At 42.7% G+C, this 26,324-nt stretch overlaps 1 protein-coding gene across 1 annotated transcript in view; it reads left to right on the top strand.

Moving 5' to 3' along the window:
- The window catches only part of LOC106563163 (transmembrane protein 132C), a 188,877-nt gene extending 163,123 nt beyond the window's left edge, over positions 1-25,754 (top strand). The window contains exons 6-9 of the mRNA XM_082958147.1: positions 10,434-10,639; positions 14,991-15,273; positions 20,733-20,924; positions 21,611-25,754. Of these exons, the coding sequence (XP_082814273.1) occupies positions 10,434-10,639; positions 14,991-15,273; positions 20,733-20,924; positions 21,611-22,666 (1,737 nt within the window). The 3' untranslated portion in view covers positions 22,667-25,754. The remainder of the gene's footprint in view (positions 1-10,433; positions 10,640-14,990; positions 15,274-20,732; positions 20,925-21,610) is intronic.
- The last annotated feature ends 570 nt before the right edge of the window (positions 25,755-26,324 follow it).

Genomic DNA, 26,324 nt, shown 5'->3' with positions numbered 1-26,324 from the left:
ATACTGAGCAGTTTATGTTATAGACAGAGGCGTGCTACATGGCAGACCAATCCAAACTCGTCTCTTGGCATGTCCAGTCCAGCCATTATCTCAGCCAATCATGGTTAGTGGGATTGTTCCTGACTTTTTCTGTGGCTAAACCAACTAGGCTTGTAATTTAACAATTGTATTTGTATTTACAGATGTCATACAAGTTTGTTATTAAGACACATGAAAGTTCACATGTTCAAGAAGGCATTTCTGCCAAGGCATTTTGTTTACATTCAAATGCCTCTCCTGTGAAGTTTTGTCGTGTGACATACGCCTAGTTTCCTATGAGTAATTGAACATTGTGTCATTTAATAATATGCAGGGGTGTGATAGTTGTATGAATTAATCACAATGCAAGCCTATTCATTTGGAGAAAAAAACAGCAGCTCTAATGCAATATTAGCTTCATAGTGAAACACCACTATTCTGGCTATTAATTTTCATTTATTTTATATTTAACTAGGCAAGTCAGTTAATAACCTGTTGGGGCTAGGGGGCAGTATTGAGAATTTTGAAAAGAATATGTGCCCATTTTTAACTGCCACCTACACCAACTCAGAAGCTAGGATATGCATATTATTACCAGATTTGGATAGAAAACACTCTGAATTTTCTAAAACTGTTTGAATGGTGTCTGTAAGTATAGCAAAACTCATATGGCAGGCAAAAACCTGAGAAAACCTGAGAGAAAAAAAGAATTTTGTGGCCGTACTATTTTTTTGAATCATTGTTTAATAGATACCACAGTGAGAAAGGATTCATTTCGCAACTCCTACGGCTTCCACTAGATGTCAGCGATCTTTATAAAGTTGTTTGAAGCGTCTATGATCAACAGAGACCGGATGACAAGGAAGGGAAGTTGACCTCCCTGGGATGTCGTCACTTCCATTATTGCCTGCACCTGCTCAATCATGTGACGCGAGACAATTTTCAAATACGTTTTTCAAGACACAGGATTGGTCGGGTTGAAACATTACTGATGTTTCACGTTAAAAATGGCTCTAAAGATTGATGCTAAACAACGTTTGACATGTTTGAACGAACGTAAATAGATTATTTTTAAAACTTTTTGCCGTGACTTCCCACCCGCCCGCGCTACTTTTGAGTAGCCACCGAAGCGCTAACAACATGGAACAACTTGGAGTTATTTGGACATCAATTATGAACTTTGTCTAAAGAAACCACATTTGTAGTGGACCTGGGATTCCTGGAAGTGCCAATGGATGAAGATAATCAAAGGTAAGGGATTATTGACGATAGTATTATTGAAATTAGATGGTTACAAGATGATGCTAACCTATATAGCCTAGCCTATTGTTCTTAGCACAGCACCCGGTTTATTGCAACTTGTGATTTCCCAGTAAAGTTATTTTGAAATCTGGCAATACAGTAGCATTTACGAAATGTTAAAATATAATTATTTGAATGACACTATTATAATTTACCAATGTTTTCGAATAGTAATTTTGTAAATTGTAACGTTGTTCACCGGAAGCATTTCAGAGAAGAAAAAAATCTGAATTTCACCGCTACTGTAAAATGCTGTTTTTGGATATAAATATGAACTTGATGGAACAAAAAATGCATGTATTGTATAACATAATGTCCAAGGAGTGTCATCTGATGGAGATTGCCAAAGGTTAGTGCATAATTTTAGCTGGTTTCTGCTTTTGGTGACGCCTGACCTTGAATTGAAAATGGATGTTTGTACTTTTGTGGCTATGTACTGTCCTAACATAATCTAACTTTATGCTTTTGCCGTAAAGCCTCTTTGAAAATCGAACAATGTGGTTAGATTAAGGAGATGTTTATCTTTTAAATTGTGTAAAATAGTTGATTTTTTGAGAAATTGAAATTATTAGATTTTTGATGGTTTGAATTTCCAGCCTTGTTAGCAATCCCGTCTCGGGGTTCATTGCTAACCTGTAGCCCCAACAGGTTTTTAAGAACAAATTCTTATTTACAATGACGGCCTACCCTGGGCTTAACCTTAACCCGGACCACGCTGGGCCAATTGTGCACCGCCCTATGGGACTCCCAATCACGGCCGGTTGTGTTGCAGCCTGGAATTGAACCAGGGTCTGTAGTGATGCCTCTAGCACTGAGATGCAGTGCCTTAGACCGCTGTGCCACTCGGGAGCCCCTTAATCATTCTTAAACAGTCAGTAAATTGCTTAAAGCAATAAAATCATTTTTGCCTTTATGATATCATGCATGCAAGCTTACCGATAATGTCCACAAAGATAGAGCAGCAGACCAAGCCATATGCGAGACGAGGAGCCTATAATGTTGGATAATTCTTCTGGTCGGTGTCAACTTCCTTCATTAACAGGCACTGAGGAGATTGATTCTGTTACTTGCTTACTTATTGTTTGTGTCAGATATTTCCAATTTGGGATAGTTGTTTACTGAAATAGTTGCTCATTCTACTACAGGGGCTACAATGTGGCTACAATCGTCTCGCTTTTGGCGGAATGTGAACGTGTTATCATGTGATGCTGCCTACAAATCCCATCTCAAATGGCAGTAACCTACTGGAAAAGTGCTGCCTACAAATCCCATCTCAAATGGCAGTAACCTACTGGAAAAGTGCTGCTTACAAATCCCATCTCAAATGGCAGTAACCTACTGGAAAAGTGCTGCCTACAAATCCCATCTCAAATGGCAGTAACCTACTGGAAAAGTGCTGCTTACAAATCCCATCTCAAATGGCAGTAACCTACTGGAAAAGTGCTGCCTACAGATCCCATCTCAAATGACAGTAACCTACTGGAAAAGTGCTGCCTACAAATCCCATCTCAAATGACAGTAACCTACTGGAAAAGTGCTGCCTACAAATCCCATCTCAAATGACAGTGACCTACTGGAAAAGTGCTGCCTACAAATCCCATCTCAAATGGCAGTAACCTACTGGAAAAGTGCTGCCTACAGATCCCATCTCAAATGACAGTAACCTACTGGAAAAGTGCTGCCTACAAATCCCATCTCAAATGACAGTAACCTACTGGAAAAGTGCTGCCTACAAATCCCATCTCAAATGACAGTGACCTACTGGAAAAGTGCTGCCTACAAATCCCATCTCAAATGACAGTGACCTACTGGAAAAGTGCTGCCTACAAATCCCATCTCAAATGGCAGTGACCTACTGGAAAAGTGCTACCTACTAGGGTAGGTGCTTTTTGGAGGCAGGCAGGGGAGCAGCCTTTGCATTGGTTAAATAATAAAGGTATGCTACACCAAGATAAGTTTCCATTCATACAAAGTGTCAAAACAATAGCCCAGCGCTGGGCGCAAACTCCTGATGCTCAGAGATGAAGTGTGCTGCTCAGACCACTGCCCTACAGCAGGTCACAATGCTTTGACAAGCCATGAGAATACATGATGTATGAGGTCGGTTGCTTTGCAGAGCCTTCCTCACACCATAGCCTCTTAAAGTAGGTACTGCATTGTATAATCTACAAACACCGCTTCCAGCTGCCCCCTGGCGGCAATTATACATTTTAAATATTTATTCAAATCCTCCTGCTGCAGGATTATTTTCCGCCTGTGATGAAATGGGTCATATTAAGATCTGACACCTGTAGAGTGGCTTTGATGAATGGAAGCTGTGCCCTTTAGTACAACACAGAATAAACAACATGTGGTTGTGTGTACTCGACTTTTGAGTATTTGAAATCATTTAATATAGTATTTGAACCTATCTGTGCTTGATTAAGCTTGCTTGTTATAATTAATGGAAAAAGTGCAACCCGGCCTACCTGTAAATACTATTTAAACCCAAATTTGGTGTGAACATGTACGTATGTATATTGAGTAACACCATACTCTAACCTTGTTAGGCAGAATTACCATATGCTGAGGGTTTGTGATAATTTAATTAATTATCTTTTCCAAGGAGATTGGTTAAGGTACCCTAATTAGATATAGACCCAGTGCCAGTGCTAATTAAAATGGTGATAATGCTGATAATAATAATGTTATATCTATAGTGCGGATTCTATTCACCGCAGATAGACAGAGAGCACTCTGCTCTCCACTTCCCTCACAGTTTTTGTCTCAAACAGCACACACTGATAATTGCTTAGTTTATGATAATGTGAGCGGGGGATTTCTGTATGTGTGCGTGGGGGTGTGCATTTGTGTATGTGTATGATTATGCACAGTATGTGTGTATTTTGTGTGTGTAGATTGTTATTTGTGTGAAAGAAAGTTAGAGAGTGAGAGCTCTCAGTAGGTTTAATTATCCACTGAGCGATGTTGACCTCTGGAGAGAAGCCCTCCCCACAGCACCCCCATTAGAGAGGCTTTAGGAACAGTCCATTGTACCCCCTCTCCTCGCCTCCCACCCAAATTATAGTTAAGATATATTAAACATTTCTCATATTAGCTCCCCAGCAGCGTTGATTGGGGAGTGTCTGTTCCCTCTCTCCTGTCTATTTTTGCCTGACTTCTGGCATTCTTTTCTGATGAGCATTGTGAAAGCAGCCATGGCCAACCGTAATTGCACCCAGTGTCGTTACTGAGGACTGTGACTTCCCTATTGGCTGTCTCATAGCTCAGAAAGGTCAAAGGTCATGCCAGTGTGTTAAGGAGCCCCTTTCCTCTCATTGGAAAACGGATCTGGTGTCAAGGTAGTTTCCGTTTGTATTATACAAACTTTATGTACCGTACTTTCATGTGAAAATTACCTTTAAAGACGGTGATTACGAGTCTAATGCGTCTCGGTGTTAATGGAAGGTTACACTGTGCAAGTCAAGTTGAATCCAAGATGGCGTAGCAGTCAGACGTCTTTGTCCTGTCGTGTCCCTTGTATATATCTTTTTACATCTTTTTCTTCGCATATCTTTTTAAAATATTTTCCTAAACCTCAACTTCTAAATACGCTCCTGCAACCCGCCTCACCCAATGTGGCGTGGGTCTGTTATTTTTTTTTCTCTAAAGTATTTCTATTTACTTCGGATCTGGAATCCCTCAACTGAAGCTACCTACCTGTCACGCCCTGACCTGTGAGAGAGGGTTTGTTTCTCTATGTGGTTAGGTCAGGGTGTGGGGTGGGCATTCTATGTGTTGTATTTCTTTGTGTTGGGCCGAGTATGGTTCCTAACCAGAGGCAGCTAGCTGTCTATCGTTGTCTCTGATTAGGAACCATACTTAGGCGGCCTGTTTTTCCTTTGGGTTTTGTGGGTAGTTGTTTTCTGTTGTGTTCCTTGTAACTTGACGGAACTGTTGATGGTTGGTTTTGTTGTTTTGATTTAGTGTTTTCATTAAAGTAAATATGAGCACTTTACACGCCGCGCCTTGGTCCCCTTTGTACAACTCACGTCACACTACCAGCTATCAGTCAGCAAACCATTGCTAGCGGTCATCAGCTAACCTTTAGCTCGGAAAGCTCTCGCCAGTTTGAACAACGTGACTCAAACCAGAGCATAACGGACCTATTATTATTTTAATATATTCCCCCCCCCCCATATCCCCAGATTCCTACCGCAAACTCTGAACATTTTCATCTGCATCTTCACAACTAGCTAACCGCAATCCCGGGTGACTACTCCTGGCTAGCATTTCCATCCCGGAGCAAGCACCAATTAGCCTGAAGCTAGCTCGGCCAGGGCTCCTGTGCTACCACCGAAGCCCACTCCTGGGCTACAATATCCGGACCCCTTCTACTGCCGGTACGGGGCACGGAACCCCGCCGATCCTCTACGACTGGAATACCGACATAATCTGCCAGAGGATTCCAACAGGCCCCTCAGGCGCGACGTCCGCTGAAGGCCCATTCTGCTAACCAGCCTGCTAGCTATCTAGAGCTACTTGGAACCCAACTAATTCCACGACTGGTCTATCGACGTCACCGCACGAAGAGGCAAAAACAGACTTACCCCCATCGCGACGTGACATGAGAGAACTTCTGGATAAATTGCAGGGGTTTGATAGCACAAGCAGGGAGCCCAGCCAACAGCGAGTTGTAGTAGTCCAGACCGGGGGAGAACAAGTGCCTGGATTAGGATCTGCAGCACTTCCTGTGTGAGGTAGGGACGTACTTTACGGATGTTGTAGAGCATGAACCTGCATGAGCAGGTCATTGCTTTGATGTTTGCAGAGAACGGCAGGGTGTTGTCCAGGATCATGCCGAGGTTCTTTGCACTCTGGGAGGGCGACACTGTGGAGGAAGAGCAGTTCCGTAAATTTGTAGTTTTTTTGTATTTTACCCTCTTTTTCTCAGCAATTTTGATATTGCCTCATTGCTGCAACTCCCCAACAGGCTCGGGAGGCAAATATTGAGTCATGCGTCCTCCGAAACATGACCCTCCAAACCGTGCTTCTTAACACTCGCCCGCTTAACTCAGCTGCACCAATGTGTCTGAGGAAACACTGTTCACCTGACAACCAGGTCAGCCTGCAGGCGCCTGGCCAGCCACAAGGAGTCACTAGGTCGCAATGAGCCAATTAAAGCCCCCCCGATCAAACCCTCCCCTAACCGGAACAACGCTGGGCCAATCGTGCACCGCCCTTTGCGACTCCCGATCACAGCAGGTTCTGATACAGCCTGGGATCGAACCCGGGTCTGTAGTGATGCCTCTAGCACCACGATGCAGTGCCTTAGGCCATTGCACCACTAGGGAGACCCTGAGCAGTTCCATGTTGTTGAGGTTGAGCTTGAGCTGTGCTTGAGCTGCCAGGTATTCAGAGATGTGTGTCGCCACCTGGGTGGGTGGGTGCGAGGGAGGGAGAAGCTTCACCCAGGTTAATGTAGGTTCTAAGGCACAGCCTGCTTTTATGACAGTTAAATGAAGATACAAGACTGAGAAGAGAAGCAGAGAGAAGAGAGAGCAAGAGTAAGAAGGAGAGAGTAAAGGAGAGCAAGAGAAGAGAGAGAGGTTGAGCTGACAGAGAAGCCTAAACTGTCAGATTGGTGCTATGACGAGTGGGTGGTCTGAAATAATTTGTATACAAAACTGCCAAGACACGTCCAGCGAAGAGTGATGATAGTCTGCTTTTGACTAGTTTTATAAAAGACTAATTGCACATCCAAACTGTGGGCATATGCTGAGGTAAACAGTGATGCCCATGTTCATTATCACTCCATCCAAAGCTTCAGATGAATGGAAAATGGTTGTTATTATAAATGAAAGGCTTTGGCAAGCTGTTGAATATGGAGACACTAAAACAAAATCTGTCCTCCAAGGCTTCTGTGAAAGAAGACATGCCTGATCAAGTGATTTAACCCTAAGATGGCATTGGTCCATCTGTGGTTCAGTGGCCACATACGGTGCCTTCAGGAAGAATTCATACCCCTTGACTTATTCCAAATGTTTTTGTGTTACAGCCTAAATTAAACATTTATTAAATAGTTTTTTTCTCTCACCCATCTACACACAATCCCCCACAATGACAATGTGAAAACATGTTTTTAGAAATGTTAGCAAATGTATTGAAAATGAAATACCATTCACCCTTTGACAGTGATTACGGCTGTGTCTTTCTGGGTAAGTCTCTAAGAGATTTCCATACCTGGATTGTGCAACATTTCCCATTATTATTGTCAAAATGCTTCAAGGCCACTCTGTAACATTCACGGTCTTCTTGGTAAGCAACTCCAGTGAAGATTTGGCCTTGTGTTTTAGGTTATTGTCCTTATTGTCATTCAAAAAGTCTGTTAACCCATTACAGTCCAAGCACTGTCTACAAAGCTTTATGGAATTGTTTTAAGGAAGTCTTGTTTATTTGATTTAGAATTTTAGGACCCATTGAAGTATCAATAAATATATATAAAAAAATTATTTGAAGAAGTGTATTTTGCCTTACTGCTATTAGCCCATACAAAAGCATTGAATAACAGGTTCACTAAATAGAACAAAAGATAGTCCCCCCCAAGAAATCGAAAGAAGTTTGTACTGAATTGTCTGTCCTATACCTGAACGATATAAGAAACCTTTTTTTTGACGTGTACATTATTTAACTCTTTATTTCTGGCATTAAACAGTCTAAACGGGGGGGGGGGGGGGGGGGGTCTACTAAGCCATATGGAGTTGTTTTAAGGCTGTCATACCAAGGATAATTTTTGCTATTTGATTTAGAATTTTAAGACCCTTCGAAGTATAATTTTTTTTTTTGATGAACAATTATATTTGGCCTTACTGCTATTAGCCCATATAAACATATTGAATAACAGATTCACTACACGGAACAACAGATGGTTTCTCTGTGGAGATGGGAGAACCTTCCAGAAGGACAACCATCTCTGCAGCACTCCACCAATCAGGCCTTTAAGGTAGAGTGGCCAGACCGAAGCCACTCCTTAGTAAAAAGCACATGACAGCCCATTTTAAGTTTGCCAAAAGGCACCTAAAGGCTTCTCAGACGATGCGAAACAAGAATCTGGTCTGATGGAACCAAGATTGAACTCTTTGGCCTAAATGCCATGCGTCGCGTCTGAATAAAAAACACTGTTTTTGCTTTGTAATTATGGGGTACTGTGTGTAGATTGATGAGGGAAAAAACAATTGAATCAATTTTAGAATAAGTCTGTAACATAGCAAAATGTGGAAAAGGTCAAGAGGTCTGAAATCTTTCCAAATGCACTGTACTTCCATTCATTTTTTAAACTGGTAATGGGGGACCTTCAGGTGAGTCTTGTGAGGCCTGTGGGCATCCTAAACAACCAAGATGTATGTGTTCGTGGGAGTTTACACAGAGGGGTCATATTAGTGTGTAGCCCACATCGTTTGGAGACTACAGAAAGAAATTGGAAGATAGGGTGTATCTACTTCAGACGAGTCCAAAGCCGCTTGTAGGGTCATATAGCAAAATGGAGAACACCATCGTGTTTGTGAGAGTCTGATCTTCCCATAAAGGGGTAATTCGTTTATAGGCCAAACGATTTGGACGCTGTAGACGATTTTGTGAGAAGATCTCTCATGGTCTGACAAACACCGCACTAGCTCTGTCACCTTTCAGCAGATGTGGAAGTGCAACACGTGGATGCTGTGGATTGAGAAGCATCCAATGCAAAAAATCCTGACAGATTTATATGCGGATTTATATAGGATGTTAGACACTATTATTGCACACAGAGTGAGTTCATGCAACTTACTATGTGACTTGTTAAGCACATTTGTTGTCCTAAACTTATTTAGGCTTGCCATAACAAAGTGGTTGAATACTTATTGGCTCAAGACATTTCAGCTTTTCATTTTTTATTAATTTGTAACAATTTTGAAAACATAATTCCACTTTGACATAATGGGGTATTGTGTGTAGGCCAGTGACACAAAATGTCAATTTAATCTATTTTAAATTCAGGCTGTAACACAATGAAATGTGGAAAAGGGGTTGGGAATACTTCTGCAGGCACTGTATGTGAGTGGCTTTGGAGCTGATTGGAGGAGACGGGGCGGATTCAGCCAATCGTGAAGTGGCTTGAAGTTAGGGTTTTGTTTTTGATTGGCATTTGGGATTTGTGTCTTTCTCTGCTCTATCTGTTAATACTTTTAAGCCCATTTCTCCACACTGGCCTTGTCAGTATGCACACACACACACCAACAATATATCCCGTTTTTACCAATTTCACTTCAGATTCTGATGTTACTCCCACCCACGTTTCTCCAAACGTAACATTTAGAAGTTTATTTTACACCCTGGGTTGATCCTCCTGCTCCGCATCGATCCATATATCCAAACGTCAAACTTCAAAATGTTTTCAAGTTAAGGGTTAAGGTTTGGATAGGGTTAAAACAAAGTTTAGGCATTCATAACAAATGGTTAAGTTAAGGGTAAAGGTTTGGGATAGGCAAAAAAATAAATGGTCTTCCTCTGGGATTGAAAACACGATCTTCGGATCCAGAGTCACGGGAGTCATGAGATTACGCCAGTCCACCATCCCTGTCCACAATGCACTAGCAAAACCCAAGCCTAATTGATGGCGCTCACTGTTGCCCTAGACATCCAATTTCAAAGTCAATCTTGAACGATCTGGCTGCATGCGCGCACACACACACACACACACACACACACACACACACACACACACACACACACACACACACACACACACACACACACACTTGAATGGAGACTTCAAGGGTATGGTCAAAGAATGCCAAGTCTGTCATCAAAATCATTACAGAGCAGAGGGAGAGATTTAAAATCTTTGGAAATGGCTGATTTTCTTTTGAAGGATATAAACATAAAAACATTTTCTTCCTCTAGCCATACAAACTTGCATGACTAATATTTGCATAGAAATAATTTATAACTCTTGGCCCTTAAAATAATAGAAAATGTTGCATCGTATTCTTTCATAAAGCATTAGCCTAAATGTCAAACTTAGTTGCTTTTGTTGCTCTTAGTTGCTCTTTCTCTTAATAATTATTTTCCCTATTTCTCCTCCTTCTCCCCCCCAGGTGTCGGATCGTTGTGACTATGTGTTTGTGAATGGGAAGGAGACGAGGGGGAGGATGAGGACGGTGCTCAACTTCACCTACAGCTACCTGAGCGCCCAGCTGGAGATGAGTGTGTGGATGCCCCGCCTCCCCCTGGTCATCGACGTTGCTGACCCCGAGCTCAGCCAGATCAAGGGCTGGAGGGTCCCGGTGGCGACCGGCAAGAGGTATGTGGTTTTACCAGACAGTGAGATGTGTTACCTGGTTCATACTGCTTGGGAAACAGATGTTCATAATAATTGTAGTGCAGAGTAAAAAACTAAGATTCAAGGATCATCTTCAAACATCATGTTAATTAAAGTGGTTTTACCATCACCTCTCATATATTTACCACTTATTTTCTAAGTAGCCTTGGAACCTAATGCACCAGTCTGCCCACATATAAGTCCATCCTCATCTGGAGGTTTAGAATAACTGTGATGATGCTAATGTCTTAATCATGATGCCTACACCTGTCCGGTATTACGCTCCCTCTCTATGGCCACCGCTGTTCTCTGGATACCCAGGTGACGCCAGTGACTCAGATGCTCTCTTCGAGGGGTTGTGAGAGGCTTAAGAATATGACTTTCAATTACTGTTGTGACTCTCAGTCAATTCTCTCTGTGACTCACTTTCTGTCAGCCAGACGCAAGACTAACATGTCTGACAATTCTGTCCTCACCTCCACAACATTCTGTAAAAGTTCTTACAAAGGCAGTCAACCTTGTTCCTGTTTGTTGTGAGGGCGAGATTGATTGGTGGCAAAGGCATGTCTGAACAAGGAAGAAAGAGGGCAAAGACTAGAGTTGGAGTCTGTATTTCATTTTCTCTCCTTGTTATAGAAAGAACCGTTTTTCTAGAAAATATGACATCCTAGCTTGATGCATATGTTTTTTAGGTTGAGGCATGTGTTCTGTAGATTTTTCAGTAGCCAGGCCACCAGGTGGCACTCTAACACATCTGCCCCTGAGTGGTTTTGTCCAGTGGGTAGGAGAGCTGAGAGAGCCAGTCGAGTCATATTGTGCTTCTGGAAGCGAGCTTATTACACGACCAGACCTTATCTGGCCTGAATGCCATCCGTGAGAACATGCCTCGCCCACTTCTTTTTTATTTTTTGCTGCCCGCCGCTAATGTCACCTGAGTTAGGCTGCCATGTAAGTGTCGTCACGCTGGTGAATGGGGTGGAGGGGGGAGGCATGGAGAGCCCGGGCAGGTCCAGCATGTTAACCTGTCAGCCTGTTTTTCTGCCTGGATGGCCACACCTCATTAACCTAATGGAAGCTGTCAGTATCACACTTCCCCCGGCCACCTGACCTAGCCCAGGGCACAAAAAGGAAGGGAGGGTGGGAGTAGAGAAAGAGCGAGAGAAAGGTGTTTGAATTCAGTGAAAGAGAATGAATTCAGTGAAAAGCGAGAAAGAGACTTGAATGACAAAACACATTGTAGGAGTAGAGCGAGAGAATGGGAGGTAAAGAGTTTAGAGAGAATGGAGAGTTGAGTGGCGTCAGGGTAATAGCCTCTTTGTTGACTGTCTGTCACAGTGCTCCACTGTTTACAGGAGGTTAGATTCCCTGAGCCACGCTCTCTATCACTGGGCTGAACAGGGTTACCTCTCCCTGATCTGTACTTTACCTCATCCTACTGCTGCTGAATGGGTCTAATCATAGTAGATGAAAAACACTGGGTCCCTATAGATTTTACATTTATATTTTAGTAATTTAGCAGGCACTCTTATCATGAGTGAATTACAATTAGTGCATTCATCTTAACCTGTTGGGGCTAGGGGGCAGTATTTTCACGGCCGGATAAAAAACGTACCCGATTTAAACTGCTTACTACTCTTGCCCAGAAACGATAATATGTATATAATTAGTAGATTTGGATAGAAAACACTCTAAAGTTTCTAAAACTGTTTGAATGGTGTCTGTGAGTATACCACAGAACTCATATGGCTGGCCAAAACCTGAGAAGATTCCATACAGGAAGTGCCCTGTCTGACAATTTGTTGTCCTTCTGTTGCATTTCTATCAAAAATACAGCATCAGTGCTGTAACGTGACACTTTCTAAGGCTTCCATTGGCTCTCTAAAGCCGCCAGAAAGGGGAATGGGGTGTCTGCTGTCTCTGGGCAAAGTACAGCAGCAGAGTTTGTAAGTGGTCAGCCTGGGGACAGTGAGACTGAGATGCGCGTTCACGAGACTTCTCAATTTTTTTCTTTCAGCCTTTGAATGAATACATCGTTGTCCGGTTGGAATATTATCGATATTTTACGAGAACAATAGCATAAACATTGATTTTAAACAGCGTTTGACATGCTTCTAACCTGTTATGACTAGGGGGCAGTATTTTCACGGCCGGATAAAAACGTACCCGATTTAATCTGATTATTACTCCTGCCCAGAAACTAGAATATGCATATAATTATTAGCTTTGGATAGAAAACACTCCAAAGTTTCTAAAACTGTTTGAATGGTGTCTGTGAGTATAACAGAACACATTTGGCAGGCCAAAACCTGAGAAGATTCTGTACAGGAAGTACCCTGTCTGACCATTTCTTGGCCTTCTTGATTATCTCTATCCAATACAGGGGATCTCTGCTGTTACGTGACACTTCCTACGGCTCCCATGGGCTCTCAGAAGGCGGCAAAAAGCTGAATCGTGGCTTTGCAGGCCCTGGCTGAAAAACATTAGCGCGTTTGGATAGTGGCCGGTCAGAGTACTATGAGACTCAGGCTCGTGCACGAGGGGATCCCATGCTTTTATTTTCTCTCTCTTTGTACATAAACACACTTTCCCGGTCGGAATATTATCGCTTTTTTATGAGAAAAATGGCATAAAAATGGATTTTAAACAGCGGTTGACATGCTTCGAAGTACGGTAATGGAATATTTAGATTTTTTTGGTCACGAAACGCGTCGGGCGCGTACCCCTTCGTCACCCTTGGATAGTGTCTTGAACGCACGAACAAAACGCCGCTATTTGGATATAACTATGGATTATTTTGAACCAAACCAACATTTGTTATTGAAGTAGCAGTCCTGGGAGTGCATTCTGACGAAGAACACCAAAGGTAATCAAACTTTTCTAATAGTAAATCGGAGTTTGGTCAGGGCTAAACTTGGTGGGTGTCAAAATAGCTAGCCGTGATGGCTGGGCTATCTACTCAGAATATTGCAAAATGTGCTTTCACCGAAAAGCTATTTTAAAATCAGACACCTCGATTGCACAAAGGAGTTCTGTATCTATAATTCTTCAAATAATTGTTATGTATTTTGTCAACGTTTATCATGAGTAATTTAGTAAATTCACCGGACGTTTTCGGTGGGTATGCTAGTTCTGAACATCACATGCTAATGTAAAAATCTGTTTTTTGATATAAATATGAACTTGATTGAACAAAACATGCATGTATTGTATAACATAATGTCCTAGGAGTGTCATCTGATGAAGATCATCAAAGGTTAGTGCTGCATTTAGCTGTGGTTTTGGTTTTTGTGACATATATGCTTGCTTTGAAAATGGCTGTGTGATTATTTTTGGCAGGGTACTCTCCTGACATAATCTAATGTTTTGCTTTCGCTGTAAAGCCTTTTTGAAATCGGACAATGTAGTTAGATTAACGAGAGTCTTGTCTTTAAAATGGTGTAAAATAGTCATATGTTTGAGAAGTTGAAGTTATAGCATTTTTGAGGTATTTGTATTTCGCGCCACGCGATTCCACTGGCTGTTGACTAGGGTGGGACGCAAACGTCCCACCTAGCCCAGAGAGGTTAAGAAAGCTAGGGGAGACAACAACAAACTGTATGCAGTTGTAGTTAGTATATTTTCCCTCAATAAAGTAGTTATCAGCAAAGACAGTGCTAGTAGGAAAAGTAACAAGGTTTCAATCCCTTGTTTAATTCAAACAATGGAATAAAATGGAGGAGAAGATAGAGACAGTGAATTTAGAGTAATGGAGGAATTGTCATGTCTGCTTCCGCTCTCCCTCTCTGGCGCTCGAGGGCGCCAGGCTGCCCTTCATTACGCACACCTGTCACCATCATTACGCGCATCAGCGCTCATTGGACTCACCTGGACTCCTTCCCTTTGTTGTTTGCCCCGTCTATAACTGTCTTCTCCCCCGTTTGTTCCCTGTGTCAGCATTATTGTCGTTATGTGTTCATGTCCAGAAGCTGTCCTGTCCTTTTCCATGTCCGTTGCTATTAAATGTTCACTCCCTGCACCTGCTTCTCGTCTCTACCAGCGTCAATCCATACAGGAATAGAATAGAACAGCGTAGAGAGCTATTTGATATGTACTGTAAAATACAGACTTTCTCAAATATCAAACAGTTTCACCTTGCATGTGACCATATTTTTAGCCAGAAATTAGGTTGCATTGAGATAATTATATCTGTGCTTCGGAGTTGACGAATACCCACGTCCAAATATGTCTGTGTTAACTGCAGTAAACTGTTGATTTGCTCTACATTTTCCTACTTAAATGCTCCTTTTATTCTGCTTCTTTCCAAGCTGTTTTTTTCCCTTCTTATTTTCTCCAGGTATGAGAGGGTGAGTGCGGATGATGGTGATGAAAGTGACAGTGAGAGGACAGAGAGTGGCTGTGTCCCCCAGTACCAGAGCACCACGGTGCGTGTCCTCACACACTTTGTGGCCCTGGGAGTTGACGGAAATGGCCAACAGGACTTCTTGCTGGGCAGTGATTGGCAGGTGGACGTGACTGACCTGGTCCAGGATTTACTGAGGGTGGAGGACCAACGTGTGGCCTATCTACTGGAGGGACAGGTCCTGATTGGCCTCAACACTGGCACAGCCAAACTACAGGTGTGAGAGAGAGGGAGATGAAGGGAGAGAGAGAGAGAGAGAGAAGTGATTAAAGAGTGACACAGCAGTCTGAACGTTTGAGTGTGAGTGAAATGGCGAGAGTGTGATCGAAAGTGGGAGAGACAGAGATCGTGGGGTGAAAGAGTGGTAATGAGAGCTTCAGTGTGTGTGAGAGAGCTAGGAACAGAGAGAAACCTTATGATGAAGCGAGAGTAAGAGATAAAGAGTGCCTGCTTGGACAAAATAATAGAGAATGGGTAGTGCAAAAGGAACGTTTGGAAAAACACAAAGAAAACGGAGGCTCTTTGTGAGTGGGGCTTTTAAAAAAGGTTACCGAATCGATCTCGGCACAGCACAAACACTTAGCCAATCAGGGACTGACAAAGCAACGTGAGCCTGCAACACGCCCAATAAAGGCTGCTAAGTCTCAGAGGGCGTGTAGGCTCACACACACCACCAGACACCCCCCCATCCCATGTAGATCATTACTAACAGCAGGCTCCTCTGGAGGGCGTTGAGGGGTGCCCACTTACGGTGTAAAATACAATCGATCAAGGTTTTCCCCAACAACACAACAGCTCTTCCAAGGCCTGATCCATGGACATACATATCCTCTCCTTATTGTTGTTGGTGTCCAGTACCCTATTACCTTTACGTTACCCAGGTTGGTCAGTTGAGAACCATTTCTCATTTCCATTGGAGACCCCGGCCCACAGACAGAAACACGCAGCAAAGATATCTATTGGGAAATAGATGGAAATTATATCAATGGTTGCACTGTATTGTCCCTCTATTTGTGTGTGCTCTTTAGGATGGTTTGAGAATAACTATGACTCAATAACAGTGGAGAGGCACTTTATGATGTCAAAGCTGTTTACCCTGTGATCATTCACTCTGCTACGAAGCCATCATGTCCCTGCCCTGCTATTATAGGTGGCTTATTACACACACACACACACACACACACACACACACACACACACACACACACACACACACACACCACACACACACACACACACACACAAAGTAAACAAATGTAATGTTTTAATCCTCCCCTCCTTATGCTGATCACTCACATGCATAGAAACACACAAAACAGAAAACACTATGCTTTTCGGTCTCTCTTCATCAATGTTTTCCTCTCCCCCCTGAAGTGCACACACACTGGCACTCAGAGAAACCCACATGCAGCAGCCTCAAAGGAGTATTGACAATGCTGTTAGAGAAGCTGTGAAGTTTTATTTGATAGCAAAATTGCCTCTTTGTTCACTGGAGTGATTTTAGATCCATCTACAAACAAGAGGGTCTTCAATTGTCTGGAATTAAATTCAGATAAAAAGCAGAGCAATCACTGCAATTGGCATGGAGGGTCTTGGAATCAAACTATCAAAGGGAATTCTGATGAAAGGGGAGCAGATTGCCCTGGGTCTCCACAGTAACCAAAAATCCAGCCATTTCATGTGTCAGATACATCTCTGCCTGCAGTGCGGTTCGCGCTGCCGCTAAATTGATAAATCACTCTACCTCAGACAAACCGGTTATTAGCTTTAAAAGGCACAATCACTGCTTTTCCCAAGCCCTAACACTTCCATTAGTAACTACGGCAGGGAAAAGCTTACTGAAAGCTTCAAATGCAGCATTGAATGGTTCAATGTTTTGTTATTCATGTTTTTACAACGTCACCAACAGATGCAATTAAAGGCCCAGTGCAGTAAAACATGATTTACCTGTGTTTAATATATATTTGCACACTGAGGTTGGAATAATACTGTGAAATTGTGAACATTACGATAATGCCCTTTTAGTGTATGACAGTGGTGGTCAATGCTGTTTAAGATGAGGGACGGCAATATATTTTTTGAATGAGCATGGCTTTATTTCTATTACAGCATATTGGATGACTGTCATTCATATTCCATTCACCCGGTTCAATGTAACATCGATAGGTTTAGGCTACTACATGACACTCATGAGGTTGCTACAACGTAGCCTATGAATGAAAGATTACACCGTAGGTGCACACAGGTCGAGAGAAAATGTTGAGGTGACAGACATTGACAGACCGTTTTTCAACAGAATCGGCAGAATGAATACACCTCGGGTCACGCTAAACACAATTCACATTCATAGCAGCCACGTTATATTCTTTCTCACATCTATGCGCTCTCCTCCTCTCACTTTTTCCCTAATGTTTGTGGACTTCAATACAACTCATCAGCTGTTTATGACCAATCAAAAAAAAACATTCCAAGTCAAACCATATCATATCAATTGCTCCACACTGCCTACATCATTGTCACCATATTAGCTAAAGTAACATCATAGTCAACATTGCTAATAGAACTAGCGTGTTAGTAAACCCGCTACAATCATGCAATAACGTTACAGTGTATACTCAGTTAGCAGTTTAGCAGTTACACTGGCAGGCCCCGGTGGCAATAAATTAGTATAACCAAAAGCTTACCTTGACTTGGAAGAGTTTCAGTGTTGTGTTGGATACTCATAATTAACACAGCATCCCTCTGTTTGAGCAAGGTGTTTGAGTAGGCTAAATTAGATAGCTGCATTTGCTAAGTAAGTGAAACTGAAAGTGCAAAACAAATACAATCTCTCTGTCTCTCTCTATCTCACCACATATTATGCACTGCAGTGATAGCTAGCTGTAGCTTATGCTTTCAGTACTATATTCATTTTCTGATCCTTTGATTGGGTGGACAACACGTCAGTTCATGCAGCAAGAGCTCTGATAGGTTGGAGGACATCCTCCGGAAGTTGTCATAGTTACTGTTTAAGTCTACGGAAGGGGTTGAGAACCATGAGCCTCCTTGGTTTTGTATTGAAGTCAATGTATCAAGAGGATGATGGAAGCTAGCTGTCCTCCGGCCACACCATGGTGCTACCCTACAGAGTGCTGTTGAGGCTACTGTAGACTTTCATCGCAAAACAGTGTGTATTAATAAATTAATTTACAATTCCAGTCAAAAGTTTGGACACATCTACTCATTCAAGGGTTTTTCTTTATTTTTACTATTTTCTACATTGAGGTAGTCACCTGGAATACATTTTAATTAACAGGTGTGCCTTGTTAAAAGTTAATTTGTGGAATGTATTTTCTTCTTAACGCATTTGAGTTGTGTTGTGACAAGGTAGGGGTGGTATACAATTTTTTGGTTACTACATGATTCCATATGTGTTATTTCATTGTTTTGATGTCTTCACTATTATTTTACAATGTAGAGAATAGTAAAAGTAAAGAAAAACCCTTGAATGAGTAGATGTGTCCAAACTTTTGACTGGTACTGTATTTAGTATAGTTTTATCTAAAAATGATCACTTTTATAATGTTTTACAATTTTTATTTTTATGAAATTCACTGAGGAGGATTGTCCTCCCTTTCCTCCTCTGAGGAGCCTCCACTGGTGTAAGAGCTATTGAAAAGACCGCCTGAAATTTCAGCCTGTTTTGGTGGGATGGAGTTTTGGCCTGCCTGGTGACACCCCCAGGTGGTAAATTAGTTTTAAAACCAAAAAGAAAGAGAGTTTCAAATGTCTCTGCCAATAACGGCTAGTTTTCAGTTTTCCACACACAGTATATAACTTAATCGTTATCCACAAATTGTTTGATATTGAGATAATCTTGAGGATATTGAGGAAGTTACAGGTAGTTTTGCGAGACAATGCTAACTAACGTTAGCACAATGACTGGAAGTCGTAGCATGCCAGCAGGTACCCATAGACACTAACGAAAGTTACCATTGGCTCATGAAAGTACCTCTAATTTCCTTCATAATGGACACAGAGACATACAAATGGTATCATCTGACTCAGGGGAAATAGATAAAGGGCCTCATTGCCAAAATCCCAAAGTCTCCCTTTTAAATAATGTCCCCCTCTTTACTTTGTTAGTTACTTTTATTTAATGATTATTTTATTTCACTTTATTCTAGAGTAGATTAAAGGACATTGGATGAGAATGTGGTGGTATGTGTTCTGCTGGATTTTAGGATAAAGCTTTTGGCTTAATCTGACCAGTGACACAATGTACCCACTTAGATAATAAAATTGTCCTAAATAGACCTAAACGCACCAAGGTAACATCAAGATAACAACAAGGTAACTCTACCTATATGATCATGACAGCATATGTTGACGTATGACCCAGCCCTAGAGGTGTCACAGTACACAGATCTACACGGCTGGTTTATCTATGTGGCAAGCATGCAACCGTGCAACTCTAACAGTACGGTGTTGTGGATGGGAAGTGTGTTGGCCCAGCCTGTGGTCCTGTACAGCATGGGTTCCCAAAGTGTTTCACTATGGGCCCCCCTTCCAGCATTGGGGACCAACATGCACCACGTCTATTTCTATGGGTATAAGAACTGTTCATGACACAAACTGATCACACCCTTCTTGTTGGTGGAGAGAATTTTGCAGGTATACAGCTTATTTCCTGCAATTCTACACATTTTGTCATGGGGTGCAAAAAATCTTTTGCAGTTTTAAAGCTAATTTTCTTGCAATTCTATACATTTTGCCATGTCTAATGTGTATACATGTGATATTTGAGTGACCAAAAAAGTACAACAATATCCATGGGCTAAAAAACCTAAATAAAAAAACGTTAGTTGACATGGGCTTGTTGATCTGTACATTTCTGACAAGTTATTAATGGCTCTTTAAGGTATGCAATGACTAACATGACAAGAGAAACTGATGATGCCCTACCTAATTTCAAAATTGCACCTTGTGCATTCTACTATTACAACTATCAAGAATAATCCTTTAAAAACATATCTTTTTTTGTTGGGGGGGCCCTTGCACCCCCCCAACCCCGGGGGTGCGCCCCACAGATTGGGAACCATTGCTGTACAGATGAGGCAGTGATCAGTGCTGACAGTACATTATGGCAGGGTGGAGGCGTGGGTCTGTGTAGGGGCTGGTGGTGGAGAAGAGGAGAAGGGTGGAGAGGAGACTCAGGCCTAATAGGAGCAGATGGGAGTGATTCCCTTCTCATCACACATCACACACATTTACATGCTTACATCTCCAGCAGCCCCGGGAGGCAGGGAACTGCCAGTCAGACAGACGCAGGTGGAGTTTGTGTGTGTGCGTCTTTGAGAGTGTGGCTGGCGATCGCAGATGCAATTGAGGGTACAGTACATGCATCATCTTGTTTTGGGTCATATAAGCACTGAACAGTAATAAAGAGCTTGGGTCATGGTGTTTCCTCTAAGGAGGTCAATTATGTTCTTTCTTGAGTGCCAATATAAGCTTGTCATGTTGACGTCTTCGCGCGTCCCGGGTGATGTGAACCAATACAAGCGCGCGCGTGTGTGTGTGTGTGTGTGTGTGTGTGTGTGTGTGTGTGTGTGTGTGTGTGTGTGTGTGTGTGTGTGTGGGGGGGGGGGGGGGGGGGGGGGTCTGTTTGTATACTAATGTGTGTGTATGATGTTGCAGGTGATGTCACCTCTGTCTGACTTGATCCTGGCTGAGCGGATGGTCAGGGTTCTGGATGAGAAAGTGAGCGTGACAGAGCTGGGAGTGCAGCTGGTCTCTGGCCTCTCTCTGTCCCTCCAGCTCAGCCCAGGGAGTAACAGGGCCATAGTCGCCACTGCTACCACACAGGAAGTCATGCAGAAACTCAAACAGGTTACCACACACACATGCCTCAGCAACCTAATGCACCAAATATATAATATGTTCACCCATAGATAGAAATTATATATGGGAATTATATGAGATATATGAGCAATCTATAAAGCTAAACTGCAACTTTCTCAGCTGGAATAGGTGGAGTCACATTTGCTGCCATTTGATCCTTTATAGTGAATATGATGTGTTTCTAATGTCAAAGTTTTGATCTAATCTCAATGGAGATGTCTTTTTCTGAAACTATGACATATTTTCAGAGGAACAGCTGCAGAGTCCTTCTTCTCATCTGAAGTTCTCCTCTGCTTTTAAAACTGGCTATTAAAACATATATTTACATCTGCAGGGGTTCTCTCTCTCTCTCTCTCTTTACTTCTACACTCACTCATTCTTTCTTTTTCTCTCTTGATGAAGATGAAAAGATTAGACTCCTGCTCATACCATTTTCTACTGTGTAGTAACATAGTAGCACTTTTATATTATGACAGGGAAGCATGCTTTCCTTTTATACCTGCAGCAGTTATGTGTCCCATGGGGAGTTGGTGTTTTAGAGTAGACATGTGGGTGGAGATTGGTTTTGTTGAGGCACTACTAAGACAGATTTATTTGGAGTTTACCCTTATGATAGAAGAACTCCGATGTCTTTGTGTGTGCATGTGTATTCATGTGTGTTTGTGTGTCCTCAGGAGTCCCTCATCAGTGCCTGGCTCCAATTCAGCGACGGCTCCATGACCCCTCTGGACCACTACGACCCCACCCAATTTGTGCTCACAGCCACCTCATTGGACGAGCAGGTGGTGTCGGTACGGCGCAGCGCGGAGTGGAAGTGGCCGGTCATCGTGGCAAACGGCGAAGGTCAGGGGTTACTGGTGCGTGTGGAGATGACATCATCAGAGATCTGCCAGAAAACAAAGCGACGCACCATTCTGGCAGCCGGGGTGGGAAATGTCTGCGTTAGGTTTGGCCGCTCTGAGGAGCCATACAGCCACCCTGGAGGCAAAACACGACCAGACCCGCCCTACTACGGAGGCTCCATCTCTGACATTGAGGCTGGGATCATGAACCGGGGGGCCACGACAGTCAAGACCCCTATCCCAGTGAGGCCCAACGGGGACAGGCTGTCGGCCGACGGAAGAGTCCCTGGCGGATTCTCTGAGTTCCCTGCCCAGGAAGAGCTGCCGCGGGGCCGCAGCACGGACGAGGATCTGTTGTCATCACGCCGCAGCCTCACTGACCTGGAGATCGGTATGTACGCACTGCTGGGGGTCTTCTGCCTGGCCATCCTGGTCTTCCTCATCAACTGCATCTCCTACGCCCTCAAGTACCGCCATAAAGAGCTGCCCCTGGAGGCCCCCGAGGCCATGCCCCATGCCCACGACTGGGTGTGGCTTGGCCAGGAGGAGGGCCTGTGTCTGCAGCAGCAGCAGGACGAGCTGGGCAGCACCCTGGAAGAAGGCAGCCAGTTGCTGAACGGCGGTGTTCTGAAGGGTAGTGCCCAGGGAGGCTGCCCGGGAGGCAGGAACGAGTCACTCAACTCACCCACCACCAAGAGGAAGAGGGTCAAATTTACCACCTTCGCCAACATCAAGTCCAGTAATGGATGCCCAGTTCTAAGCCCGCTGGCACTCGGACAGACCACCGACATTAAGTGGGTATGTCCGGACATCGAGCTGGGGGACTCGCAAGAGCTCCGGAATTACATGGAGAGATTGAACGAGAATGCTACAAAAAACATTGTATAGAGGGCTTGATTTTTTTTGTGGACAAATGAGTAACTCTAACTCACCCGAATGCCTTCAGAGTAAGAAGGGAGTAAGGGGTGCTTTTTACCGGAACTGCTTGGCACTGTACCTCGCCATGACAACAAGATGGAACATTCCAGCAAGTGTTGTTTCCATGGTAACTGTTGTAATAGTTGATGATCATAAATGAGGTGGGGGGTGGGAATTGCCATGACACCACATTGGATATGTGGGAATTTGTGAACTTGAATGTCACTTTAATTCGTTTAGATGTCTGTTCCCTTGTCTTTAATTAAAGAAAAGCTAACAGTGCATTCAGAAAGTATTCAGACCCCTTCACTTCCTTATTTTTCAAATGAATTCAATTCAATTTTTCCCACTTCAATCTACACACAATATCCCATGACGACAAAGCAAAAATAGGTTTTTAGACATTTTTGCAAATGTATTACAAATAAAAAACAGAAATACCTTATTTACAGAAGCATTCAGACCCTTTGCTATGAGACTCGAAATTGAGCTCAGGTACATCCTGTTTCCATTGATCATTCTTGAGATGTTTCTACAACTTGATTGGAGTCCACCTGTGGTAAATTCAATTGATTGGACATGATTTGGAAAAGCACACTGTTGTCTATATAAGGTCCCACGGTTGACAATGCATGTCAGAGAAAAAACATGAGGTCGAGGGAATTGTCCATAGAGCTCCGAGACAGGATTGTGTCGTGGCACAGATCTGGGGAAGGGTAACAAAAAATGTCTGCAGCATTGAAGGTCCCCAAGAACACAGTGGCTTCCATCATTCTTGAATGGAAGAAGTTTGGAACCACCAAGACTCTTCCTAGAGCTGGCTGCCCGGCCAAACTGAGCAATCGGGGGAGAAGGGCCTTGGTCGGGGATGTGACCAATAACCCGATGGTCACTCTGACAGAGCTACAGAGTTCCTCTGTGGAAATGGGAGAACCTTCCAGAAGGACAACCATCTCTGCAGCACTCCAGCAATCAGGCCTTAATGCTAGTGGCCAGAAGGAAGCCACTCCTCAGTAAAAGGCACTTGACAGCCCGCTTGGAGTTTGCCAAAAGGCACCTAAAGGCTTCTCAGACCATGAGAAACAAGATTGTCTGCTCTGATGAAAACAAGATTAGACTCTTTGGCCTGAGTGCCAAGCATCACGTCTAGAGGAAACCAAGCACCGCTCATCACCTGGCCAATACCATCCCTTCGGTGAAGCATGGTGGTGGCAGCATCATGCTGTGGGGGATGTTTTTCAGCAGCAGGGTCTGGGAGACTAGTCAGGATTGAGCAAAGTACAGAGAGATCCTTGCTCAGGACCTCAGACTGGGGCGAAGGTTCACCTTTCAACAGGACAACAACCCTAAGCACACAGCCAAGACAAAGCAGGAATGGCTTCGGGACAAGTCTCTGAATGTCCTTGAGTGGCCCAGTCAGAGCCCGGACTTGAACCCGATCTAACATCTCTGTAGAGACCTGAAAATAGCTGTGCAGCAACGCTCCTCATCCAACCTGACAGAACTTGAGAGGATCTGCAGAGAAAAATTTGAGAAACTCCCGAAATACAGGTGTGCCAAGTCATACCCAAGAAGACTCAAGGCTGTAATTGCTGCCAAACCTGTTTTTGCTTTGTCATTATGGGGTATTGTGTGTAGATTGATGAGGGAAAAAACAATTGAATCAATTTTGGAATAAGGCTGTAACGTAACAAAATCTTGAAAAAGTGAAGGGGTCTGAATACTTTCTGAATGCACTGTGTTTCATTTCGTTATCATGCGCAGCTCTCTTTTAAAATCATGATTTCCTTATACTATTCTATATGATGTGGTTGCTTTTTTCTAGTCATGCCCTGAAAACTCTTAAAATCTGTAAAATAGTCATAAAAAATATAAATTTGTTTTGCGTCCACATGAAGCTCTCGGCTTTTCTGATGTTAAGCAATTATAGATTCTATGAGAATAGTGTTCAAAGCTATCAAAGTTGTAAATAAGTAGAGCAGAAAGACTGGTTTGGAATACGTGAGACAACATTTTGTAAAGTATTCTGTATTTTTGTACATATTTCTTTAGTCTGTCCTTCTTTTTGAGTTACATTTTTGTTCTCCAGAGACCAACATGCATGTTAGTGAAAACAAAGCCCAAGCCTGGCTTAATTCCTGTTGATCCATCAGAATTAAATGTGTACATACTGCACAGTCTTCCCTATGAGACACATGCCTCTCTCACACACCTCCCTGTCAATGACATGACATCATTTTATAGCTGAGCTCCAGATATTATTTAGCATTTTTCTTAATTTCTTTTCCTTTTTCCTATTTTTTTTTTTTTTTTTAAATCTCCTTTACTTTTTTACTTGTATTTTCTTTCGTTATCTCTTTATTAATAGAAAGCAACACCAACGTCTCCTCCTTACTGTTTGTCACATTATTTTGTTATTTTGTTGATTCACTCAACTGATTTGAATGTCTAGTTTAAACCTGTAGACTACATGCAGGGTTTCACACTCCTTATGTCATTAGTTTAATTCTGAACCTACATTACATGTAATTGTTGGTGAGCATAACTTCTGATATCTTGTTTTAATCCCCATTTTGGATCTATTTATTTCTCTTTCAGAAGGACCATAATAACTGCAGATTATTACACTAACACTGAGCCACAAAACCCAAACACACAGTATAGTTCAGGTCTATTATCAGAACTAATGGTTGGGGTAGATAAGTATAGTATCCCAGTGGAGAAAATTGTTTGAAATAACATCATTACAACCACAAACTAGTTGAAATAACATTGTTATGACATAATTTAAAAAAATGGAATAGTAGTATAGGGATTGTAGTATACGGATACACTAAACTTCACTTCAATGACATGAGCTGCTGAGTTCCAGATGGAATAGTAATCGGCTACATGGCATAACTCCTGACTTGCCCCCCCCATCCCAATCCCCTCCCTATCCCTATTCCCCTCCATATCCCCATCCCCTCCTTTCCCATCAGTCAGATCCATAGATGTCCATCCCTTACTGGTTTCAGAATGGCCTCTGGATTGATTAAAACTAAAGGTGATACCTCTCTCTCCTGTTTCTGTGTGATTCATTTGTCTAGACGTTAAATTCATCCCTCTATCTATCTGTCCAGATTGAGGTACCCATCCGAAAATTCACGTTTGTGCAAACAGACAGCCGCTCTATCAAATACCAAGATGGGCCTCCTGTCAGTGCATCTGCCAGACAGTAAGCTGGGAAAATAAGTAATTCTGATGCCTGCCTTCCCAAAGTACTACTTTCAAACTTGGCTGAATCATTAGAGTTGTTTTACAACACAACAATTATGACATCTATTACCATCTTTTGAGTTTGTTTTGGTCAGGTCATGTGATCAGGAAAAGCTCCTGGCCCTAATGATGAGTATCACAACTATTTCCATAATGTACTTTTATGCTTCTCATATTGTATGTTATGATTCCACTACAACAGAAGAGCTCCATCTCCAGCTCTAGTATATTAAAAAGCCTTTTTTACCGCTCCTAGACAATTAGTATATCTCCCCTAGAACACAGGCCTGGCTCCCCTTTGTGAAAGGGCAAGCTAATTAATGATTACTGGGACGAGTTTTACTACATGTTAATGTGCCATTTTCTATGC

The sequence above is a fragment of the Salmo salar genome, chromosome 11, assembly GCF_965601325.2.
Source record: "Salmo salar chromosome 11, fSalSal1, whole genome shotgun sequence".
NCBI lineage: Eukaryota > Metazoa > Chordata > Actinopteri > Salmoniformes > Salmonidae > Salmo > Salmo salar.
Note: the sequence above shows the minus strand (reverse complement) of the source record. Positions and strands in the feature narration are given on the sequence as shown.